The 21,806-nt window shown below is 39.6% G+C and overlaps 1 protein-coding gene across 1 annotated transcript in view; it reads left to right on the forward strand.

The window, feature by feature from the left end:
• Nucleotides 1-21,177, forward strand: part of LOC131515363 (uncharacterized) — a 327,128-nt gene extending 305,951 nt beyond the window's left edge. The window contains exons 21-26 of the mRNA XM_058736129.1: nucleotides 6,950-7,011; nucleotides 7,836-7,984; nucleotides 11,421-11,639; nucleotides 13,932-14,184; nucleotides 20,362-20,525; nucleotides 21,093-21,177. Coding sequence (XP_058592112.1) covers nucleotides 6,950-7,011; nucleotides 7,836-7,984; nucleotides 11,421-11,639; nucleotides 13,932-14,184; nucleotides 20,362-20,525; nucleotides 21,093-21,177 — 932 coding nt within the window. The remainder of the gene's footprint in view (nucleotides 1-6,949; nucleotides 7,012-7,835; nucleotides 7,985-11,420; nucleotides 11,640-13,931; nucleotides 14,185-20,361; nucleotides 20,526-21,092) is intronic.
• Nucleotides 21,178-21,806: the final 629 nt, after the last annotated feature.

The raw sequence follows: 21,806 nt of genomic DNA on the forward strand, positions 1-21,806 counted from the left end.
TCCTCAGAACTCAAAAAGGGAGACATTCCAAACCCCCATATTAGACGAAGTTTCTGAGGCCCAGAGATTAGATAACCCACAAAATATCATCAGACTAGTAAACAGAAGAACAAAGACTTAAAATGGGTTCTGTGCTGTCAGCCTGTATACGGATCTGCCTCTCTCCAATCTGCATCTATATATAGCCCGATAAATTGTGAAGCCTCCTGATATTCTTATGGCTAAGCTGTGAAGTATCTTTTTTCTTATGCTGCCCTGCTTATGCATTATCATGCAGTTCATTAATGTGACTGTTTGCAAAGCTGATTTTACGTTATTGTTCCAGCCATTAATGAAGCTTCCATTATGCATAAAGTATTTAGCGATTTTCACGTTGGAAGCATTTTGTACACATTTTTAACTCATTAGGCCAAGCAAATACTGGCAAGGTAGGTGTTCTCCTTCTTACTAACAGATTAGCTGCAAAGGTAAGTGATTTCCTAAAGCCCTTCACAAAGCCGCAATAAACACTTTAACCAAACTCTGTTTCTACTCCCCACTCTGGTGGTGGTGTTTGGTCAGGAGCTCTGCCACTAGGTCTAACTAATTACATATTTACTGATTCTTGGCTCTAAGTGACTTTCTCTTGGAAAAATAGATGCATTCTAGTATTACATCCAGTATTTATTGGTGCGGACTAGTCACGAAAATGTTGTCAATGGCAAAAATTGACATTGTAAAACAGAAACCCATGCATACTGAAATGAGAGTATTTTAGGAAGGCAAAGCAGACCTTGTTCACCTTTGCTCAAAGTGGTGACTTTGTGTTTCAAGTTTGCTTTCATTGCCTTCTTAGGCTCTGGGTTGAGTGTCGTCTGTCCCTGCCCCAGCTCCCGGTCCCATTCTGAGACAGTCACTGGAAATAACAGCCTAAAGAGTTTGGGAGTCTCTTTGGACTCCTTCAACATACTTCAATCCCTGTTTTCTCATTAGAACATTCATACTTTTGTGCCTCAGTGGGAATGATCAATTATTTCAATGTCAGTCGTGGTAATATTACCCCGAAGATTTAGCAATTTTCAAAGATCTTTTAACTTAATTAGAGGCATTTGTTATAAATTGAATTAAATCTGGTAAAAGTGCAATGTGTTATATTAAAAGTATAATACCCAAATTGGCCAAGGAGATACAATTTTAGGGCGGGGGGGATCTAGTTTAAAAATGCTAACATCAAGATAAACTTGTGAAGTTTTCCTCCTCATAACGTTTTGAAAAAGTTGAAAGAATGGAGCACAATTTTACCCAGAACATGTTGGTGAATCTGTATATGCACAGATACTTCTGTGAAGGTATTTTTCCAAATATTTGACATAATGACAAGGCAATATCAGATTTGAGCATTTTAATAACTTTGGTTAAAAATAAAACTGATACTGATGTCATTTACCAGATATATATATATATCAACCCAATAATCATCATATGATAATAGTATTGTAGCAATTCATTTTTTTAATTGACAACTTTCAAATATGCATTTCAATGTTATTGACTATGGTCACCGTGCTACCTGTTATATCCCCATGATTTGTTTATTTTATAGCTGAAAGTTTACACCTCTGAACTCCCTTCACCCATTCCGCCCACCTCTCCAGCTCCCCTCCCTCTGTAATAATTCATTTGGGTTAATTATATCTCTTTCCAAATAAGTGTTTCCTTACCTTGATGTATTTTACTTCATTTTCTTTTAAATATGGTACCACAGAGAACTTGCCCAAGAGTCCCTACCAGCCAAATCATTTAATAATATACTGCTGTGAATTTATGAGACTTTTCTCAGCTACCATTTTAATGGTGGTTTTTTATTTTCTTAAGCACCGAACAATTAACTGTATGAATGGACTGTCTGAATGGACTATATGAATCTTGAAAGGTTAAGTTAAAGGGGCAGATCAAACTTCTGAAGCAGATCATAGTTTTTACCTAAACCATTTAGAAAATGACACATTTAAAAAATTATTTATTTAACAAATGCTTGTTTTTAAGCACCTACTATGTACACAGCATGGTGCTTGGGCCTGGGGATAAGGCCCTGAACAAGACAGTTCCTGCCTTCATTGAGTGAATAGCGTCACTAATATCTATATCTTTATATCTCTATCTCTATCTCTATATCTCTATAATGTATACCATGTAGATATAGGATATAGATATAGATAAATGTTTATTTATATATACATATATATCTATATATAGATATACATTTATACATATAGATATAGATATAGATACACATATATATACATATACATATACATACATATACATATATAGATATACAGATGTATACAGATGTATACATATATAGATATACATATATATACACATATATACATATACATATGTATACATATATACATATATATGTATATATGTGTATATATATATATAAACAAACATTTATCTATATCTATATATATATATCTATAGATAGATGTTTATTTATTTTGAGAGAGAGAAATAGAGAGTGAGCAGGGGAAGGGTAGAGAGAAAGGGAGACAGAGAATCCCAAGCAGGCTCCGCACTGCCAGCACAGAGCCCAATGCAGGGCTCGAACCCATGAACTGTGAAATCATGACCCGAGCTGAAAGCAAGAGTCAGACGCTTAACCAACTGAGCCGCCCATGCACCCCAAGCCTCACTAAATATATTAATATTAATTTCATAATGCATTTTTACTGAGCTGCAGTATAAGTTCTTGGTACATGTAAATGAATTGTGAACGTTCTTCCTGCCAGCCCCGTCGGCCCCCATGCACTTGGCCACACGGGTCGTGGAAACACAAGCTGTGATATCACACTAACATTAAATTCAAATCTAGATGCTTGTTTCGTTCTGTCTCCTAATAGCTGTATGATCTAGAGCAAGTAATTTGAACTTTCTCAGTTCTCATTTCCCCATCTGTAAAATGTGTATAGAAACACCTGTCTTCCAAAGTGGCTCTGTAAATTAAATATAGTATACACATATTATATACTGTGTATATTTTTATTGTATCAGTTTTTATTGTCTATGCCAAAAATTCTCACTTACCTTAAAAACCCTTATCCATAAACTATTTTTCAGGGACGTGAATGAAGGAGGAGGGTTTTGCCTAGATTAAGTGGGTTTGCAGCTGTAAACCAACATATGGGAAAAGAGTATCTTCAAAGAGTACTTGAGTTTATATTGTTCAAGCTTGTGATAGCTGATTCCATTCGAAGAGAATATTTATATTAATCTGAGGGACAAGCACCTGTATATATATTTTTTAGTTTTTACATCATTTCCACATACTGGGTATTGACAATGTGTCTCAATCATTCTAATGGCTTATTACCATGTTGGTGACTTCATCAAACTGTTTTCCAGTTCTGATATGTCTTGAACCTCACTTCCGTAAGTATGACAGACTATTGGGCAAATTTTCATGGATTTTTCATGAGCATTTCCATATGTGGGTCAATATGAGCTTATTGTTTCCTTATTTTCCCTTCTTCATCACTAAATGCTTTTCTCTAATATGGCAAGCCGCTCTTTGGATGAGCTACCCGAGCCAGAAACTTTGGAACCATTTTAGATTCTTTTCTTCGGGATCCCGAATTCAGACAGTCTCCAAGTCCTGTTCATCTTAGTCAACTGTCTCTCAAATCCATCTCTTTGTCCCTGTCCTACACCCCTCTAATTCCCTTTTCCTCTAAAAGGGCTGCTGTTGGCAAATGCTATTGGCATTTGGGGTGTTAAAAGTTGAACTGTTGTCCTTCAATAATGTGTTGAAGTTGTAGGACTTAGTACCTCAACAGGGTTTCTGTAAAGGTAAGCTAAAACGTGATCGTACTAGAGTAGAGTGGGCCCTTAATCCAATATGGCTGATATCTTTATTTGTGAAGACACAGATGAACAAAGGAAAGACAGCCATGTAAAACTGGAGACAGAGATTGGATTTTTGCTGCCACTAGGCAAGGAATGCTTGAGGCTACCAGAAGCTGAAGAATCTTTCCTTCTCCACCTCCCCATCCCCTGGAAACTTCAGAGAAAGCATGGCCCTGCCAACACCTTGATTTAGGACTTTTAGACTCCAGAACTGTGAGAGAATACATTTATGTTGTTTAAAACCACCCAATTCGTGGTGATAGTAGCCCTCGGGAACTAACGTAGGGGTCAGGAGAAATCTTTATCAGATGAGACTCTCAAGCACATTTCATGAAGCTTTGTGCCTTTTCCACCCTTCAAGTTATTGTGACAGCAAAGAACACCCATGCCCATACTTCTGAAAGGTCTACAGTTGTGCTCATCATTGAGCAGTACTAATCAGTCATCATCTAAGTCATAATCTGTTCTCCCCTTTGGTCTGAACCTACCCAAACTATTTCCCCCCTGCAGCTAGAGCAGTATTTCTAAAACACAAACATGCCATCCCCCCATCTTCTTCCCCTTTAGTTACTCCAAGGGCTACTAAGAGTGCCAGAGTGGAGTGAACACTCTGCAGCATGGCATCCATTAATCAGGCTTCCACCAACAGACCCCTTCACCTACTTGGACTTTCTCCACCCTATGCAACTTATATTCAGCTTTAGAAATAGAACTCTCTTGTCCTGAGCAGTGCATGTGTGATGGAATGCCCTCCTAGCTTTCCCATATACCTCTTCCTCTCATTTGTCTGATTCCTCTTTACCTCATAGGTCTCGGGGGGAAGCCTTCTTTGGCCCAGTTGGAGATAGGTGTCCATCCTATGTTTTCTCACAGCATTCTGTATGTCACTGTAACACTTCTCACCCTGGATTTTGTCCCTGGATTTTATTTGTCTTTTCACTGATCTGTCTCTTCCAATAGAATGAAATTGCTGTGGGTGAGTGACAATGTTGCTCATCTGTGAAAACCCAGAACCTGTATCTATATTAGTGTTTTGGTGCTGCTTAAAGCAACACAAGTTTATTATTGTACAGTTCTGGAGGTCAGAAGTCTGAAATGGGCCTCACTGAGCTGAACTTAGGGGCCAGCAGAACTACATGTTTTATTTTCTGGATTCTAGGGAGAATGATTCCTTGCTTGTTCCAGCTCCTAGAAGCTGGTCTTATCCCTTGCCTCATGGCTCCCTTCTTCCATCTTCAAAGCCAAGACATTTGAGACAAGTCTTTCGCACACTGCCATTCTTCTGGTTCTCCTTCTTGTTGTCTCCCTCTCTCTTCTGCTTTCCCCTCTCACTTTTTAAGGACCCTTGTGAATTCACTGAGCTCACCCAAATAACCCATAATAATCTACTTTAAACTCAATTGCTTAGCAAACTTAATTCTGTACACTACCTTAATTGTCCTTTGCCATATAATTTAACATAATTGCAGGTTACAAGGATTGGGGTGTGGGCATATTTGGGGGAGGCCATTATTCTGCTTACTACATCATCCCAGGGCCTGACATTTACATTTATTTAATGACGATCTGCTGAATGAATGAGTTGTGTCCAATTAAACCAACTTCCATAAAAGAAGAACCCTTTCCTTCTCTCAGGTTTTGATAAAGGGTCTCTCTTTCAAGCAGGCTACACTTTCTTGTCTTGTTAAACTGATGGACAGCTCCTAATGGCAAGTCTGGATACAGTGGTTAGAAAACTCTTACCCGTTGTATAAAGTTGGGCAAATCACTTAACTGATTGGGGCTTTAGTTCCGCTTTTGAAAAAGTCTGAGGGAATCTGATGAGGCCTTCTCCAACATTAACACAGTATAACCTATCCCTGTTTCTTTGATACCCTCATTAGAATGATTCCCTGAAATGCTGAATATTAAGTCTTAGAAAAAGCTTCACAATCACCGAGGGTTCTATGTTCAAAAACTTGATAAATGGAGCACAGTGAAAAAAGAAATGAGAAATACCCCCACAAGAAGAATTACAAAAAAAATTAAAAAAAACCAAACAAACTTGATTTTTAAAAATGTTATGTTTATGGGGCACCTGGGTGGCTCAGTCAGTACAGCATCTGACTTTGACTCAGGTCATGATCTCACGGCTCCTGAGTTCGAGCCCTACGTGGGGCTCTGTGCTGACAACTCATGCCTGGAACCTGCTTTGGATTCTGGGTCTCCCTCTCTCTCTGCCCCTCCCCGCTGGTGTTCTCTTTCTCTCTCAAAAATAAATAAGCATTAATTTTTTTTCAGTGCTACACTTAGTGTATGGTTAGTCATACAGAAGAAAGGAATATGGAAATTTTAGTGCCATTTATTGATAGTCACTTCTTAAAAGGATTATTATGCACAGCTGATAAATGGTGGGTTTGGGTTGTATACAAATCCCTAAGGACTCCTATTCACTGTTCGATGTAAAAGAATGCATTCCATGCTTTTTTTTTTTTTTTTCCCATAAGGCAACTTGGGTCTTTTTTTTTTTATTATTATTACACTGATGGATCATAGAAATCTTGTTTGATATCAGGTCTCTATAAGGACTGGGCATGGAAAGGGGGATATATGTGTGTCATATGAAATGTGGCTGAAGTTCAGAGAAATAGGTTTCATTTAATAGCTGAATACTGGATGACCTGACCATTCTTCTCAGCCTCTGGCAGCTCACCCTGTGAGCGATAGAGGATTCGCCTGCATGAACCGAGGAGTAGTTGCTGGCCTCAATGTGATTTTGCAGTGATCTGTGTGCTCTCCGGCTTCCTTCATAACCAACAAATCAATTCCCACTATACGTATTACACACCCCAGTGGCAGAGGCCATTTATTATCCTTTTGATGGTCATACTCTTTGTACATAACCAAGAAAGATTACAGGGGAAGGAGAGAACAGTGGAAATGTGGATGAAGATATTGTACAATGGCCCTGCATCTTATACTATGCCTTGCATGTGTACGAGAATAAAAGAGAGGCTTGCTTTCAAGAAAATGTTGAAACATGGATGCAGAGTTTTCTTTTGAATGAAATCTCTTTCAGGAACAACGGATCGAGAGAGGGTTGTGGATGTAATTCTCCGTCGGTACACCCTTGGATTTCAGGTGCAAATTCGAAATGATTAAGAGAAACAGACAGTCACTGTGATATGAGAATTGTCTGTAAGGCTCTCCTTGATGAGTTTTGTTCACCTGATAAGCTTGTTGATAACTTCTTTTTATTTGGCATCATTTGGCATCAACTAATTCCTTTATTAATTTCTAACTCTGAAGTCTGTAATTGTTCAAACTCTAAATGATGGATTCCAGGTTTTTCCTAATTCTTTGGTTCCCGATGTTCGAGTTACCACTGTTAAATGAACAAGTAAAATCAAATATTGAAGTGTGTTAAGCAGGTACAAAGCAATTGAGTATTTTGAGTTAGATATAAATGCTCCACGATGATGTTTTAGTATTATTTGTCCTAACTCACATGCCCCAGAAACCAATATGTGTATCTGAATGTGAATGGGAAACATAGATCAGTGAAACTCATGGCAAAAATATGACTTTATAGTGGGTTCTGTGAATAAACACTTAAACTGCTTAGTCATTTGTCTCAGTGGGTATGAAAAGAACAGTGGAAATTTTCAAAGGTCAAATAGGCTACCGTCTCTTCTGTTTTGCATCATTTGAGATTTTCTGGTGTTTTGCAAACAACACAATGCCAAATCTGTATTTGATTTTCTCTTCTCTTTGAAGGGGCAAAACAGCAACAGAATAATTAACTGAAGAGGAGCGGGCACAGACTATTTTGCTTTAGGAGGGTAGAAAGTTCTGGGTTTCATTTCACATGATGATAAATGTAGCAAGGTATTCTGGAATCCTCCTATGAGGACTCTGTTACCAATGGTAAACCCAAACCTCTCAGGGGCCTGTTTCCTGTTTAGCTGTTCCTCGTTTGTATAGTTGAAAAGCATCCTCAGTACAGACTCTGCACGGAGTTCTGGGTTAGACGATGGTCTACATCTTCATGGCAAAATACAGACCCGAACAACAAAGGAACGGTCGATGTCAAATTCAGTGCCTCCTTAGTCCGGTGCAGACCAGAAGGCTAAAGTCTTGGGTTGGAATTCTGAGAACAATATGGTTTATTTTGTTTGTTTGTGTGTTTTGTTTTTTACTTTCTGTTGTCGTCCGTTTGTTCTTTGTTCCCCCAAGGACTCTTAGTTCTATTATTTATCTTCTCCTTTTCATGGTGCAATTATCATCGTATTTAACAGTCTTCAGAGAGAGATGAGCTTTTGCATATACAATCTTGTGTATCTCTCTATGAATCCCATTTCTTTTATGTTCTCACGCTGCCTCGACTTGCTTTGGTTTTATCATTGTTACTGAACTACTTTGTATCATACTAGCTTCTTCTTTGGTATGATGTTTTTAATCCGGACCATTTTTGGTTGAGGAATTTCCCAAATTATTCTAGAAACATATTCTAGAGCAGAATCAGACAGGCTAGGGTTCCAAGACAGGACTTGGAACCTAGTTATTATAAAGATCAATTACTGATTCAACAAAACCAACATTTTATTAAGCTGGTGATGGTATATACCGATGATATTTACTGCTTGAGTTAAGTAACATGTGCATCTCCTGTTTATATCTCTTTAAAATGAAAGGAATCATATCAACTGCTATGTTTCTTAGGCTTGATGGAAGGCCAGCCTATTTCAAAGCAGCTCTGGTAAATATTGGAAGAGGGGAAAGAGGGTGAAAGCGTGGATTGAGTATTTACTCTTTTGTGATGACAGTGCAGATTCACACTGTTCAAAATGTTTTACATCTGTTAATTTGGTCATTATACTGACCCTGGCTTATGGGGTACTATCACTACTCCCCTTTTCCATATGAGCAAACTGAGGCATAGATAGGAATTCTATGTAGACATTGAGGCTTTGGGCATTTGAGTCCAGAGTTTGTATTTCTAGTCGATAAGCTATGGGAATCCTACTGTATACTCCTTGCACATTTTCTTGGGATTAGGAGGGGAACAAGTTCTGCCTCGACAGTTGTTTTCAAATACTTCTTCATCTTCTTTCCTGCAAAAGCTCTAATTTTATAAACTTTGAAAACATCGCTTTATCCCAATACCAAACAGAGAGAGGAAACTGAAGCTAAGTCAGAACACCTTGCATGTAATTATTTTACATTTAGTTTCAACTGAAAATGTCAGTATAGTGTTAAAGAATAAAAGACTTTTTAAGCTTCAAATTTTCATTACCATAGTTTTAGTGATATATTAACAATGCGTTTCAATTTTTAAAATAAGATAGTTAAGGGACACGTGTAATCCAATGTTTATAGCGGCGCTTTCGACAATAGCCAAATTATGGAAAGAGCCTACATGTCCATCAACCGATGAATGGATAAAGAAGAGTGGTTTATGTATACAATGGAATACTACTTGGCAATGAGAATGAAATCATGCCATTTGCAGCAACATGGATGGAACTGGAAGGTGTCATGCTAAGTGAAATAAGTCAGTCAGAGAAAGATAATGTATGTTTTCACTCATATGTGGAACTTGAGAAACTTAACAGAAGACCATGGGGGAAGGGGAGGGGGAAAAATAGTTACAAACAGAGAAGGAGGGAGGCAAACCATAAGAGACTCTTAAATACAGAGAACAAACTGAGGGTTGATGAGGGGCGGGTGGCAGAGAGGGAAAAATGGGTGACGGGCATTGAGGAGGGCACTTGTTGGGAGGAGTACTGGGTGTTGTATGTAAGCGATGAACCATGGCAATCCGCCCCCAAAACCAAGAGCACACTTTACACACTGTATGTTAGCCAATTTGACAATAAATTATATTAGAATATAAAATAAAATAAGTAAAATAAAATAAAAATAAATAAAATAAGATAGTCAACTTTATATTTTTAATTAAAAAAAAAATAAACTATTTTTTGAGAGCGTCAGGGAAGGGCGGAGAGAGCGGGAGACAGAGGATCTGAAACAAGGTCTGTGTGGACAGTGGAGAGCCTGATGCAGGGCTGGAACTCACAAACCTTGAGATCGTGACCTGAGCTGAAATCAACAGTTGGATACTTAACCACCTGAGCCTCCCAGCACCCCCGAAATAGTTAAATGTTTAACAGGTTATAACCAAAAATTAAATCTCATTTTAATAAAGAAGGATCATCGTGGGTAGGTGAGATAAGCAGGGGTATATTACAGATTTTATTTTATTTATTTATTTATTTTTTCAACATTTTTTAATTTATTTTTGGGACAGAGAGAGACAGAGCATGAACGGGGGAGGGGCAGAGAGAGAGGGAGACACAGAATCGGAAACAGGCTCCAGGCTCCGAGCCATCAGCCCAGAGCCTGACGCGGGGCTCGAACTCACGGACCGCGAGATCGTGACCTGGCTGAAGTCGGACGCTTAACCGACTGCGCCACCCAGATTTTAAAGATTTTTTAAATTAAGCTTATTCTTTATAATAGTTCCTTTTCATATTTCTTTTAACATTTTGTATTGTTGTAAAAATACACATAACATAAAATTTATCATCGTCACCATTTTGAAGTACCGTTCAGCAATGCTAAGTGCATTCACATCATCATGCAGCCGATCTCCACAATTTCCTCATCTTGCAGAACTGAAACTTTATACCATCAACCCCCGCGCCTGACCCCAGACCCGGGAAAACTGCATTCTGCATTCTGCTTTCTATCTTTGTGAATTTGAGTATTCTAGCTCCCACACGTAAGTTAGCCCTACAGTATTTGTCTCTTTGTGACTGGCTTGATTCACTTAGCGTAATGTCCTCTGGATCGAGCCACGTGGCAGCACGTGCTAGTTTCCTTTCTTCTTAAGGCTGAATAATTCATTGGGTGGACACTTGGGTGGCTTCTGCCTTTTGGCTGTAGTGAATAATGCTATGCACACGGGTGTGCAAATATCGGTGCAAGATTCTGCTTTGCATCCTTTTGGCTACCTACCCAGGAGGGGTATTGCTGGATCATATGTTAATTCTCATTTTCATTGTTTGAGGGCCTGCCATGCGTTCTGTGTTCCCTAGCAAGGCTCCATTTTATGTTCTTACCGACAGGGCACAAGAGTTCCTATTTTTTCACATCCTCATCAACACTTGCTATTTTATGGCCTTCTTTTTCTTTTCCTCCTTTCTTCTTTTTCCTCTTCTTCCTCTTCGTCTTCTTCTCCTCCTTTGCCTCCTTCTCCTCTTCTCCTCCTTCTTCTGCACTTTTTTTTTATTTTTGACAGTAGTCGTCCTAATAGGTGTGAGGCGATATCTCACCGTGATTTTGATTTCCATTCCTGGGTGCATGCTTCTTTCCATGTTCCCTGGGGATCCTCCATCAGAGCCGAAAGAAATAGAGATCACTTGAGCCCAAGTATTTCAGGAATAGTCTCATTCAATTTTACTTTCACAATGTCTTTATTATCATTTCAAAATATTTTACTGCTGGTTGTCCTGGAAGCTCGGGATTCATCATTTCTTTGTTTGTAGGTGTTCCTCGGTTGCTGATGGTTCTGGATCTAGAGAATTCTTCAAGCACCTTCATTTCGGGATGGTGTCGGCGTTCTCGGAACTTCAATTCGCTGAGTGGCGAAGCCAGGGCTTCTGGTACATCATCCTACTGATGGCATCTCTCTGGTTCCTGAGGCTCTACCTCCATTACCTTAGTCAGTGGCTTTTCCTCCAGGCCATTTCAATTCCTGTTGCAAAGTGAGTGCCTTCCCTTGAAAGTTAAAGCGATGCATTTTCGTCTTGATAGGCCAAATGAAAGTACAAAACTCCTCTCCGTCCATGTAGCGCAAGACCTAAAATGCAGCACAAACCCGGGATTTGGAAAGACAAAAAATGTCTTTATCTCAGAGCAGGAACGTCTATTGCATTCACATCTTCTGGGCCTTGATTTACAAATACGTAACTGGCACATCGATATTTATTTCAAATTGAACAGAGTCAAGTATGTCCTAATATCTGAGCAGAATCCAAAAAGGAGTTTAGCAACAGTGTTTTATTCTGTTTTGATTTTATCATAGTGACTCTGGCTGAGAGTAGTTTAGAAGTAATGTAAGTATGATTTATCACCTACACGCACAGAGGCAAAGATTGCTTCTTCTGCAAAGTGATTGAATTCAAACAATTACCAAACTCAAGCCCAGGCAGCTTTCTGGGCCATTATACCCTGGAAAAAGATGATACTTTACAGGTTATCTCTCCATAAACATGATTCCATAGCTGGTATAGATAAACAAACAGATAGAAATCAATATAAGTAAAATTCATTTTCCCAAATGTAGATGTTCCAGATAAAAGTAAAGATGTGTGTATATTTTCTTTCTTTTTTTTTTTTTTAACATTTATTTATTATTGAGAGACAGAGAGAGACTGCATGAGCAGGGCAGGGGCAAAGAGAGAGGGAGACACAGTATCTGAAGCAGGCTCCAGGCTCTGAGCTGTCAGCACAGAGCCCAACGCGGGGCTCAAACCCACAAACGCGAGATCATGACCTGAGCCGAAGTTGGATGCTTAACCGACGGAGCCACTCAGGCGCCCCCTTTTTTTTTTTTAATTTTTTTGAGATATGTGCATATTTTCAACTAAGAGGACTGCATACAACTTTAAGACACTATGAAAAAGAATGTGTGTGTATACTATATACACACACATGTGGTTTTTTGTCATGTTTTGAAATTAAGTCACAAATACATGAATGCTCTAGAATATGCACATTTACATATAATAAATTACTGTAGCTTCACGGGAGAATTTTTACCTAGCTATTATTTTTCTTCCTTTCTTCTCTTTTTTTTTTCCCCTCTCTCCCTTTTTCCCTTTCTTCCGTGTGAGGGCTTCCAAAGCAGAAGGGACAAATGTTGTATGCTCGAGCTAGTTGCTTTTTGCTAACGGCTCTTTTACTTCTTCAATTAAAAAAAAAATAGCTTTATCTTTATTGGCTGCTAGTAAAATGGGACTGTGAGAAAAATATCTGGGCAGCCTAGTTGATCTGATTTCTTAAGCATCAGAAGACCCAAGATATGATAGGATATTTTGTCTAGATCTGTAGGCTCGAATCCTGAATTAGCTCTACATCCAACTGTAGTTGTGAGACAAGACAATAACTACAGCCACCATGAGCATTTCTCCTGCTCTGACTCTATGTTGGGCCCTCTGCTAAGAAATCTACGCACATTGCTTCATTTGATATTCACAACTGCATAGGAAGGAAGCATAAAGCTTCCGTCAAAGCAAAGGTCAGGGAGTAGATAAAATGAAGAACTCTTTTTAGTAGAGAGCTGCTAAGTAGGATACACAAGCAGAATTACAAAGGCTGCAATGCAGGGGAGGGAAAATTTAGAGCACGGTGAAGTCTCACTTTGCATGGAAAAAAGGTGCCAAGGCCTGGGTCAGTCTGTACTGGGCCAGCCTTGGATTCAACCCTTAGGTTTTTAGGTTGTGTCACACTGTCCCTTTTAGAACAACTAAGAGATGCCCTATTTTTGTTGTTAGTAGAACAGCGTTGTTTTGTATTTAAGGGTGTATCTAGAGGAATCACAGGAAAACTAATCACGTACGCCAAAGCTCAGAAGAGTTATTAGACTGATTTGTATTTCTGGTCCCTATCAGAGGTTGACCCATGGCTAGGTACACTGATATATTTTGCATTTCAAATAGCCTACCTGTCAGTATGTGTTACTCGCAGGGCAGTTTTTATAGAATATAGAATGCTCTGCTCAGTGGATAGAATTGATATTCTTTCTATTGTTGCCTATGATACAAGAGCCACGGACAAGCTAGAAATAGCCTTTTACTGGAAAGTGAACTGTTGGGGTGGTACTTTGGGGTAGGGAAAGGTGAAGTTTCCTAACACCCGATTTGGGGGTAGTATTAAGTGTCATTGTTTGTATATTAAAAAAAAGAAAATGTGTCATTTAAAAATTATTTTGTGTGCCTGGCATCTTGTATAATTTCTCTTGTTTACATGTGTGTGTTTGCTTTGTTCTCCTGCAGATTCCAGTTTTCCCCTTTCACGGTTGAGCTTTGCTACCCATCTTCCTCACTTGCCATCAAAGAAGAGTTGCTCGTAGTTGTGGTGGGTCCTTTAATGCTGAATGCAATGATACTTCCTTTGGTTCTGATCAGATGGGGCTGTCAGCTACTGTTTGCCTCCTGCCCTGATGTCTTGTCAAAATTAATCATTACCATGGGACTATGGACAGTTCTAGACCCATTGGCCGTGTTTATAGTGGATACTGTCCTCGGGGTAAGTCAAGTAAAATAATCGGGATATGAGTTCTTGACATAGAATTTAGCTTCAGTGCATGAATCAGCTGACATGAGAGGTTTCAAGAATCATGAGCAATTCACTATGTATCTTAAATTGAAGTTATTAAGCTTTCCACATCATAAAAAAATTCTGGATGTCTGTTATTATCCATTGACGTGTTTTTAGCGTCTTAAATGAACATTTGCAAAATAAGCAAGAAATAATGTTGGAGATCAGATCCAAACTAATTTTGGTGCATTTTCAAAAATAAAAAAAACTATTACAGCAAAGTCTTATTTGTAACTTTTTGTTGGTAACTTACTTTTTAGTACTAAGGATTTTCACTGCCAAACTTTATTTAAAAAGTAATCATACAGTGGTTCCTTCAATTGGTTAGATTATTTATTTGCTTTGTGATCAACGACTCTTCTGTAATAAACACACTCAAGAAGAAGAAGAGCTTTTTAGACAATTCTAGGTAATAAATAAAATATAAAGCCTTCGTCCATAGGCATTTATTTTGACTTTTGTGATGCTAATAAAAGGACAGGAAATCTGAATTTTAACTAAATTTTTGTATTGTAGATCTGGCTATGAAATATAGCCCCAAGCAAGAGAGCGAACGGATACTATAAATAAATCAATATGATCAAATATTCATTTAAAAATTATCTTACTTTATCGAATAATATTCTACAATGGGTATATTTCTCCTATCAGGAAGAAAAAGGAAGGTTTCCCGATGGGTTTACATAGGTCGAGACTGTATTCATTGTGCCAAGCAGATCAAAGAGGTGGGGCATTTTGATGGACTCTACTTGTTAAGTGTTTGAAATGTGCTTTTAGAACTAAAGACCAAATTGGTGTTCAAACTGCATCGTGAAGATAGTGTCCTGGGTGCTGTGGTAGACAGCTAGGATGGGCAAAGCCAGTCACGGTTTTGTTTCTGTCTCTCAGGTCGCACAATGCTGCAGCAGGTTTTCTCAAGGATCCTGGGCTTGCATCACTTGGGGGTCTTATTAAATGCAAATTCTGATTCGGCGGCTGGAGTGTGGGATTCTGCATTTTAACAGATTCCTAGGCGACACCAGAGATGTTGGCCCCATGGGCCAGACAGGGTGCCGGATGTTTTACTGAGAAGGCCTCTCTCCCTTTCCTTTGTTTGCTAGGTGGGGCTTTCACTTCTTCTGGGTTCCTGGGTTGTTCTCAACAAGACCGGGACCTAGGTGCACTGAGTCCCTTAATGGGTTGTTAGGCTTTGTGTGGGCATTCTGCCTGCGTATTTTGCATTAGAATGACCTCTGCTAGAAAGGCTTAGAACCTGCAGATAAGTGCAGTAGTTGACCCTGCGACCATGTAGATCATTTAACATTATTAAAATGAATTAAAATCAATGCACATTGAACCTACCAATGTATCTAGTTTCTGGTCCCACTGCTGAGGATTCCGGGAAGAGCCACATACCAAGGACAGTTGATCAGTGTTTGGAAGGCCCGATTGTTTCCACGTTCAAACCTGCAACTACCCTCTTAAGCCTCAATACCGTCTAACACCTTGATGACAGGTCCGAAGAGGTTGTGTTTTCAACCCCATCTCTAAGTGTTTCCACCCTGATCATTGGCCGCATTTCTGATTCTGAGTGGATTGAGCTGGAGCCAGTTGGACTTTGTCCACATTCCCACTTTCCTCAGACCCCAGGTGAGAGAGGACGAGACCACGCCCTCAAGGTTGGTTGAGCAGGAAGTGTAGAGAAACATGCTGTGGACATTCTGGTAGCATCATGTTCCATGGCATCTCACAATGCCTTCCAGAGGCCTGAGGTGCATATTGAGCAGATGGGGCGCCGGTGTGATCCGCGACACCACATGTGAAGCCATTTGGAGAGGATGAGCGGCTATGTCTATGATCTTCTGAGATCTCCTCGTACAGAATGTCTGCAGCCCTCTCGGAATGGCTTTCTGTATTCCAGTCGAGTCCTCTAGAGAGATTAATAGCTGAAGGGTCCACTGTATCAAAGGCAGCTGACACAACGAGCAGTCTTAATATACTCTGGGGCCTCTGATGTAATCTATAGGAAAGTAGCCTCCAGCAGGGCCATCTCAGAACCAGTTCAGAGGTCTGTAACCCGATGGAAGCTGACTTGGACTCTAATAGATGAGTATGACACCCATATCCTTCTCCACTTGGAAAGAAAAGCTGAAGGCTCGTTCCCCATCTGCACAATTATTGATTCTCCAATTAGAATCCATCATGCTTCATTGCAGATGACATCTAATTTTTCTGTCTTAAGGAAAAAAAAAAAGTTTAAAGCTGCATGTAACCCACAGAGCAGCAGCACTGGAGTCTACACATGGACACTCCCAATAATTAAATCTAAATACCCTTTTTAACATGCTCTCCAGGGGCGCCTGGGTGGCTCAGTCGGTTGAGCGTCCGACTTCGGCTCAGGTCATGATCTCATGCTTCATGGGTTTGAGCCCTGCGTCGGGCTCTGTGCTGACAGCTCAGAGCCTGGAGCCTGCTTCGGATTCTGTGTCTCCCTCTCTCTCTGACCCTCTTCTGTTCGCGCTTTTTCTCGCTCTCAAAAATAAATATACGTTAAAGAAATTTTTAAACAAACAAACAAAAAACCAGAAAACAAGCTCTCCGGTGATGGAACAGTGCACCAAGTTTTCGAGGTGCTTCTCTAAAGCAGTGGTTCACAAAAAGGGGTCACTGGACCAATGGCATCAGTTTTACCAGGGAACTTAACTGCAGTGCAAATTGAAATGTAAAATCTGGGGCGCCTGGGTGGCGCAGTCGGTTAAGCGTCCGACTTCAGCCAGGTCACGATCTCGCGGTCCGTGAGTTCGAGCCCCGCGTCAGGCTCTGGGCTGATGGCTCGGAGCCTGGAGCCTGTTTCCGATTCTGTGTCTCCCTCTCTCTCTGCCCCTCCCCCGTTCATGCTCTGTCTCTCTCGTCCCAAAAAAAAAAAAAAAAAAAAAAAAAAGTTGAAAAAAAAAATTTGAAATGTAAAATCTCAGGCCCTGCACCAAGTCTGTGGAGTCAGAAAGTCTGGGAAGGAGCCCAGCCTCTGAGAAGGGGTTACTGTGTTTTAACAAGTCTTCCAGATGATTCTCATGCTCATTAGAGAACTACTGTTCCACATGCCTTCATAGTTATCACAGACTGAATGTCACTCATGAGGCTGGAGTTGTCTCAGTTCATCCTTCCAGTTCTTTGAGCCCTTCTTTTTAGCAGATTAGCCCAGGGATCACTTGTATTGGATCCTGGTAGGCCCGCCAAGAGAGAGGCTACCTTATTTTCCTGATAGGTTTTGTTCTGGGTCAATTTTTTTTTATGGCAATCTAAAAGGAGATGTGGCAGAGGCATTGAGTGGCTGTTGATGGTGCTAATAACATTTTGTTAGTCTCTCAGTTTGCTGGTTCAGAAGTTGACAATGAATTCCCAGACCCCCGCTGATGATACAACAGTTCCACTGAGTTCACGAATTCTTTCCGTGCCTAAGCCCCAATCTAGATAAAAAGTAGAGGAAGCATTTGCTATTGAATGTTTTAATTGATCAGCATGTATTTATTGACTATATAATCTCTGCCCGGGATTTTCTTTTTCTTTTAAGTTTATTCATTTATGTGGGGGTGGAGGGGAAAGGGCAAAGGGAGAGAAAGGGAGGGAGAGAGAATCCCAAGCAAGCTCCGAGTTGCCAATGCAGAGCCCACCGCAGGGCTGGAACTCGCAAAACCGTGAGATCCTGACCTGAGCCGAAACCAAGAGTCTGATGCTGAACCGACTGAGCCACCCAGGTGTCCCTCTCTGCGCAGGATTTTAAAAGAAACAGAATAAGTTTGAGGTTGTTTCGGCCCTCCGTGTAGATAGTGAGAAAAGAATAGCACATAAGAACCAAGATCAAACAAAAGGCAGAATACAAGTGTCTTCATTCAGCCAATCATTCTTGAAAATCCATCAGAAATGATCATGGTGTCATAGGAAGAGCATGGTCATAGAGCGATTTCCAAGGGGAAATTGGGTTCTGGTCCCAGCTCTGCCATTTGTCAGCCAGATGACGTTGGATAAGTCAGTTAACCTCGTCAGTCTTCAACTTCTTCATATGTATCACAAAAAAAGTAGTAACACCTACAAATAGCGACACCTACCATACTCGTTTCACAGTATTGTTGGGACAGCCAGCTGAAAATACACTTTGAAAAATGTAAGGCACCACACATCAAAGATGAAAAGAATGAGGATAAAGATTGTAATGAAGTGATACGATTTACGCTGTGTATACAACATCAGGTAGAACAGCCGTGGCCCCAGTGATCCAGGCAGGAACTTACAACCTAACTGGAGAATCGCACACAAAGAGGAAGTATGGGCAGTGTGTTCTGAGTGCCTTCTGGTAGGCCTATCATCATTCCTTTATATCCTTTATTTTTTTTATTTTTATTTTTTTTTAATTTTTTTAATGTTTATTTATTATTGAGAGACAGAGAGGCACAGAGTGTGAGCAGGGGAGGGGACAGAGAGAGGGAGAAACACAGAATCCAAAGCAGGCTCCAGGTTCTGAGCTGTAAGCACAGAACCTGACGCGGGGCTCGAACTCACAAACTGTGAGATCATGACCTGAGCCGAAGTCGGTCGCCTAACCAACTGAACCACCCAGGCGCCCCCCTTATATCCTTTAAATCTTTGTTCAAATGGCACCTTTTCTGACTGCAGTATTTAATAATACACCCCCATCCCTCCTACACTTTTTTTCTGCTTTACGTTTTTCTTCGAGATTCTATCTTCTTATATGCCATATGTATCACTTAATCTTACTTACATGCTTACTATCACTTCCTTCCCCTCTCCCCAACCCCCAACTTAAAAGTAAGCTCCAAAAACAGGGCTTTCGTCCAATTTTATTCACTGTCTTACCTCCAGAGCTTAGTGACACATGATGGGCATTCACAACAATGTGTGTGGATCAAATGAGTGATCAATATCTATTGATTAGATTATGTTATTGGCATCAAATATATGCCAATATATTTTTTTTTTTCAGCAGTGAATACTGCATCTATTTCTCTTCCTTTAAGAAATAGTAGAAAGATAAGATCTAGAAGAGGAGAGGTATACGGCAACACTTACAGATCTTCTGCCTAAAGTCCAAGTGACGGTTCTGTGTTCTGCAAGGTGGACTGAGTGACAAGTACAGAATATAAAAATCAAAGTTTTGGCATGACAGTGAAAGAAGAGACAGTTGGGAGTCAGAAGATCTGACTTCTAGTCATTGCCCAAATGTTAAAGGATACTTTGGTAAAGGGAAAATATAGATTAACCTCTCTAGGCTTCTGATTTTATCTATACATATGTGATATGGATTAGTTTTGAACATGCCCCTTTTAAGCTATACTTACATAGTTTCCTGTTTCAAAAGTGAAGAAATTCTTCCTCCTTTCTTACATTGAAGAAAACATACCTTATTTACATTTATATTGCATATTACTTCCACCTGATATCAGAGTCATAATTACAGAACATTTATGTTTTATAAAACTCAAAGGTCAAAGATGTCAAATGACAATGTTCTAGGTCCTCAACATTTAATATTGTTTTTAAAGACCTCATTGCCTTGTATTTATTTCAAACTCAGTAGAGGATATGCTTTTCCTTGTCTCTAATAAGGACTTATTGTTAAATTGACCTAATGTAAACTTTGGTTTCCAAGCTCACATTAAATAGCCTGATAACTTTTTTATAAGTTTCTAAAATAAGCCATCTATTTTATGCATAGCACAAATTAAATTCCTTTCAAATCTGCTTCAGAGAGAAAGGGATCTTTCCACCATCATATTTAATTTCTTCATATCTTGTGCTCATTAAATTCAGAAGTTAATAGTACATAAATAATATATGGCTTTCACTTTATGAATTGCATGTAGAGTGTACACATTTAAAAGCTTATAGGGAAAACGAGGAGAAAAAAAAAAAACCTAGCAAACCAGCCATGCAAGCCAAGGGGTTTTCTTTTCCTTTACAGCTGAAGATCTGGTGGTCTTTACTACCCTGAAAATTCAATTTAAAAACAAATTGTGGTATCATATGGTTTTTGTGTATAAAATTAATCTCGCTTGATGATCAGTGTTTCCATCCTAATTTTTTTTTTTAATTTGTATTTTTTTCCCTCAGCGGCTTACACAGAATGGGGAGACTCCCGTAGCTGACGCAGCAAAGCTGTATTGGGTGTTTGTAAGAACCATGCAGTCGGGAATTCTCGGTGTCATGCTCACAGTGCTAATTTACATCCTCCTGTTCATCATTTCTTCTTTGATTTTGTATTTGTACTGTCTCAGGTAAGGTGCTTCAATCTTTTTTGGGTCTTTAGAGTGTTCAGTCTTGTTCTGCAGTCAGGCTGTGAGACTGTGGTTGAAGAAGAGAAGTTAGAATCACATCTACCCATCTAAGATAGAAATGTCCTTGGTTGTTTGTAACAACTGTCATGAAAATCAGCTGAGAAATTAATTGACTTTTGGGGGAAAATTTCTCCATAATGGAGAGATCACATTTTTCTGCAAATCATTATACTTAGCGCTTCCAACTAGGGGCCAACAAGAAACAAGGAGTAATCCCGTGATACCCAAAATATTCTGGTAAGTTTCTTGGGCAGCTCATGTAAAATTCTTTTTTTCTCCTCCTTCCAACCCACTCTCTTTCCATTCTTCCTGCCCCTGCCAGAATCACCAATAGAAGAATCATCCTGCAGCTTTTATCCTGAATGTCATAGGGTCTGGCTTTCCAGTTTGCTCATTTGGCAAGCAATGTATGTGAATGAAAAAGATGAGAGAAGCAACAAATTTGAGGCAGCACGAAAAGGGCTAGGAACACATTTCACTCTGTTGATGGTGTCCTTTGTTGTGTAGAAGCTTTCGAGTTGGAAATAGTCCCACTTACTCAATTTTGCCTTATTTGCCTGTATTTTCAAAAGCTATTTTCATATCCGTGTAATCGTTGTCAAATACAATGTCATGAAGCTGGATATCCATTTGCATATGGATATCCAGTTTTCACAGCACCATTTGTTGAAAAGATCATCCATTACCCACTGTATATTCTTGGCATCCTTGTTGAAGATTGGTTGACTGTATATACGTGGATTTATTTCTGGGATCTTTAGTTTGTTCTATTGGTCTAAATGTCTGTATTTATGCCATCACCACACTGTCTTAATTACTGTATCTTTGTAACATAATCCAGCAACTCCACTTCTAGAGATTTATCCAAAAGAAATACAATCAGGATCTCAAAGAGATATTAGCACTCCCATGTTCATTGCAGCATTATCCACAATTGCCAAGATAGAAAAACAACCTAAATGTTCAACAGCAAATGAATGGATAAAGAAAATATTGTGGAGGGGTGCCTGGGTGGCTCAGTCAGTTGAGTGTCTGACTTCAGCTCAGGTCATGATTTCATGGTTCATGGGTTCGAGCCCCACATCAGGCTCTGTGCTGACAGTTTGCTCAGAGCCTGGAGCTTGCTTTGGCTTCTGTGTCTCCTTCTCTCTCTGCTCCTTCCCCACTTGTGCTTTGCCTCTCTTAAAAATAAATAAATGTTAAAAAAATAAGAAAAAAAGA

Source organism: Neofelis nebulosa, chromosome 6, assembly GCF_028018385.1.
Source record: "Neofelis nebulosa isolate mNeoNeb1 chromosome 6, mNeoNeb1.pri, whole genome shotgun sequence".
Lineage (NCBI taxonomy): Eukaryota > Metazoa > Chordata > Mammalia > Carnivora > Felidae > Neofelis > Neofelis nebulosa.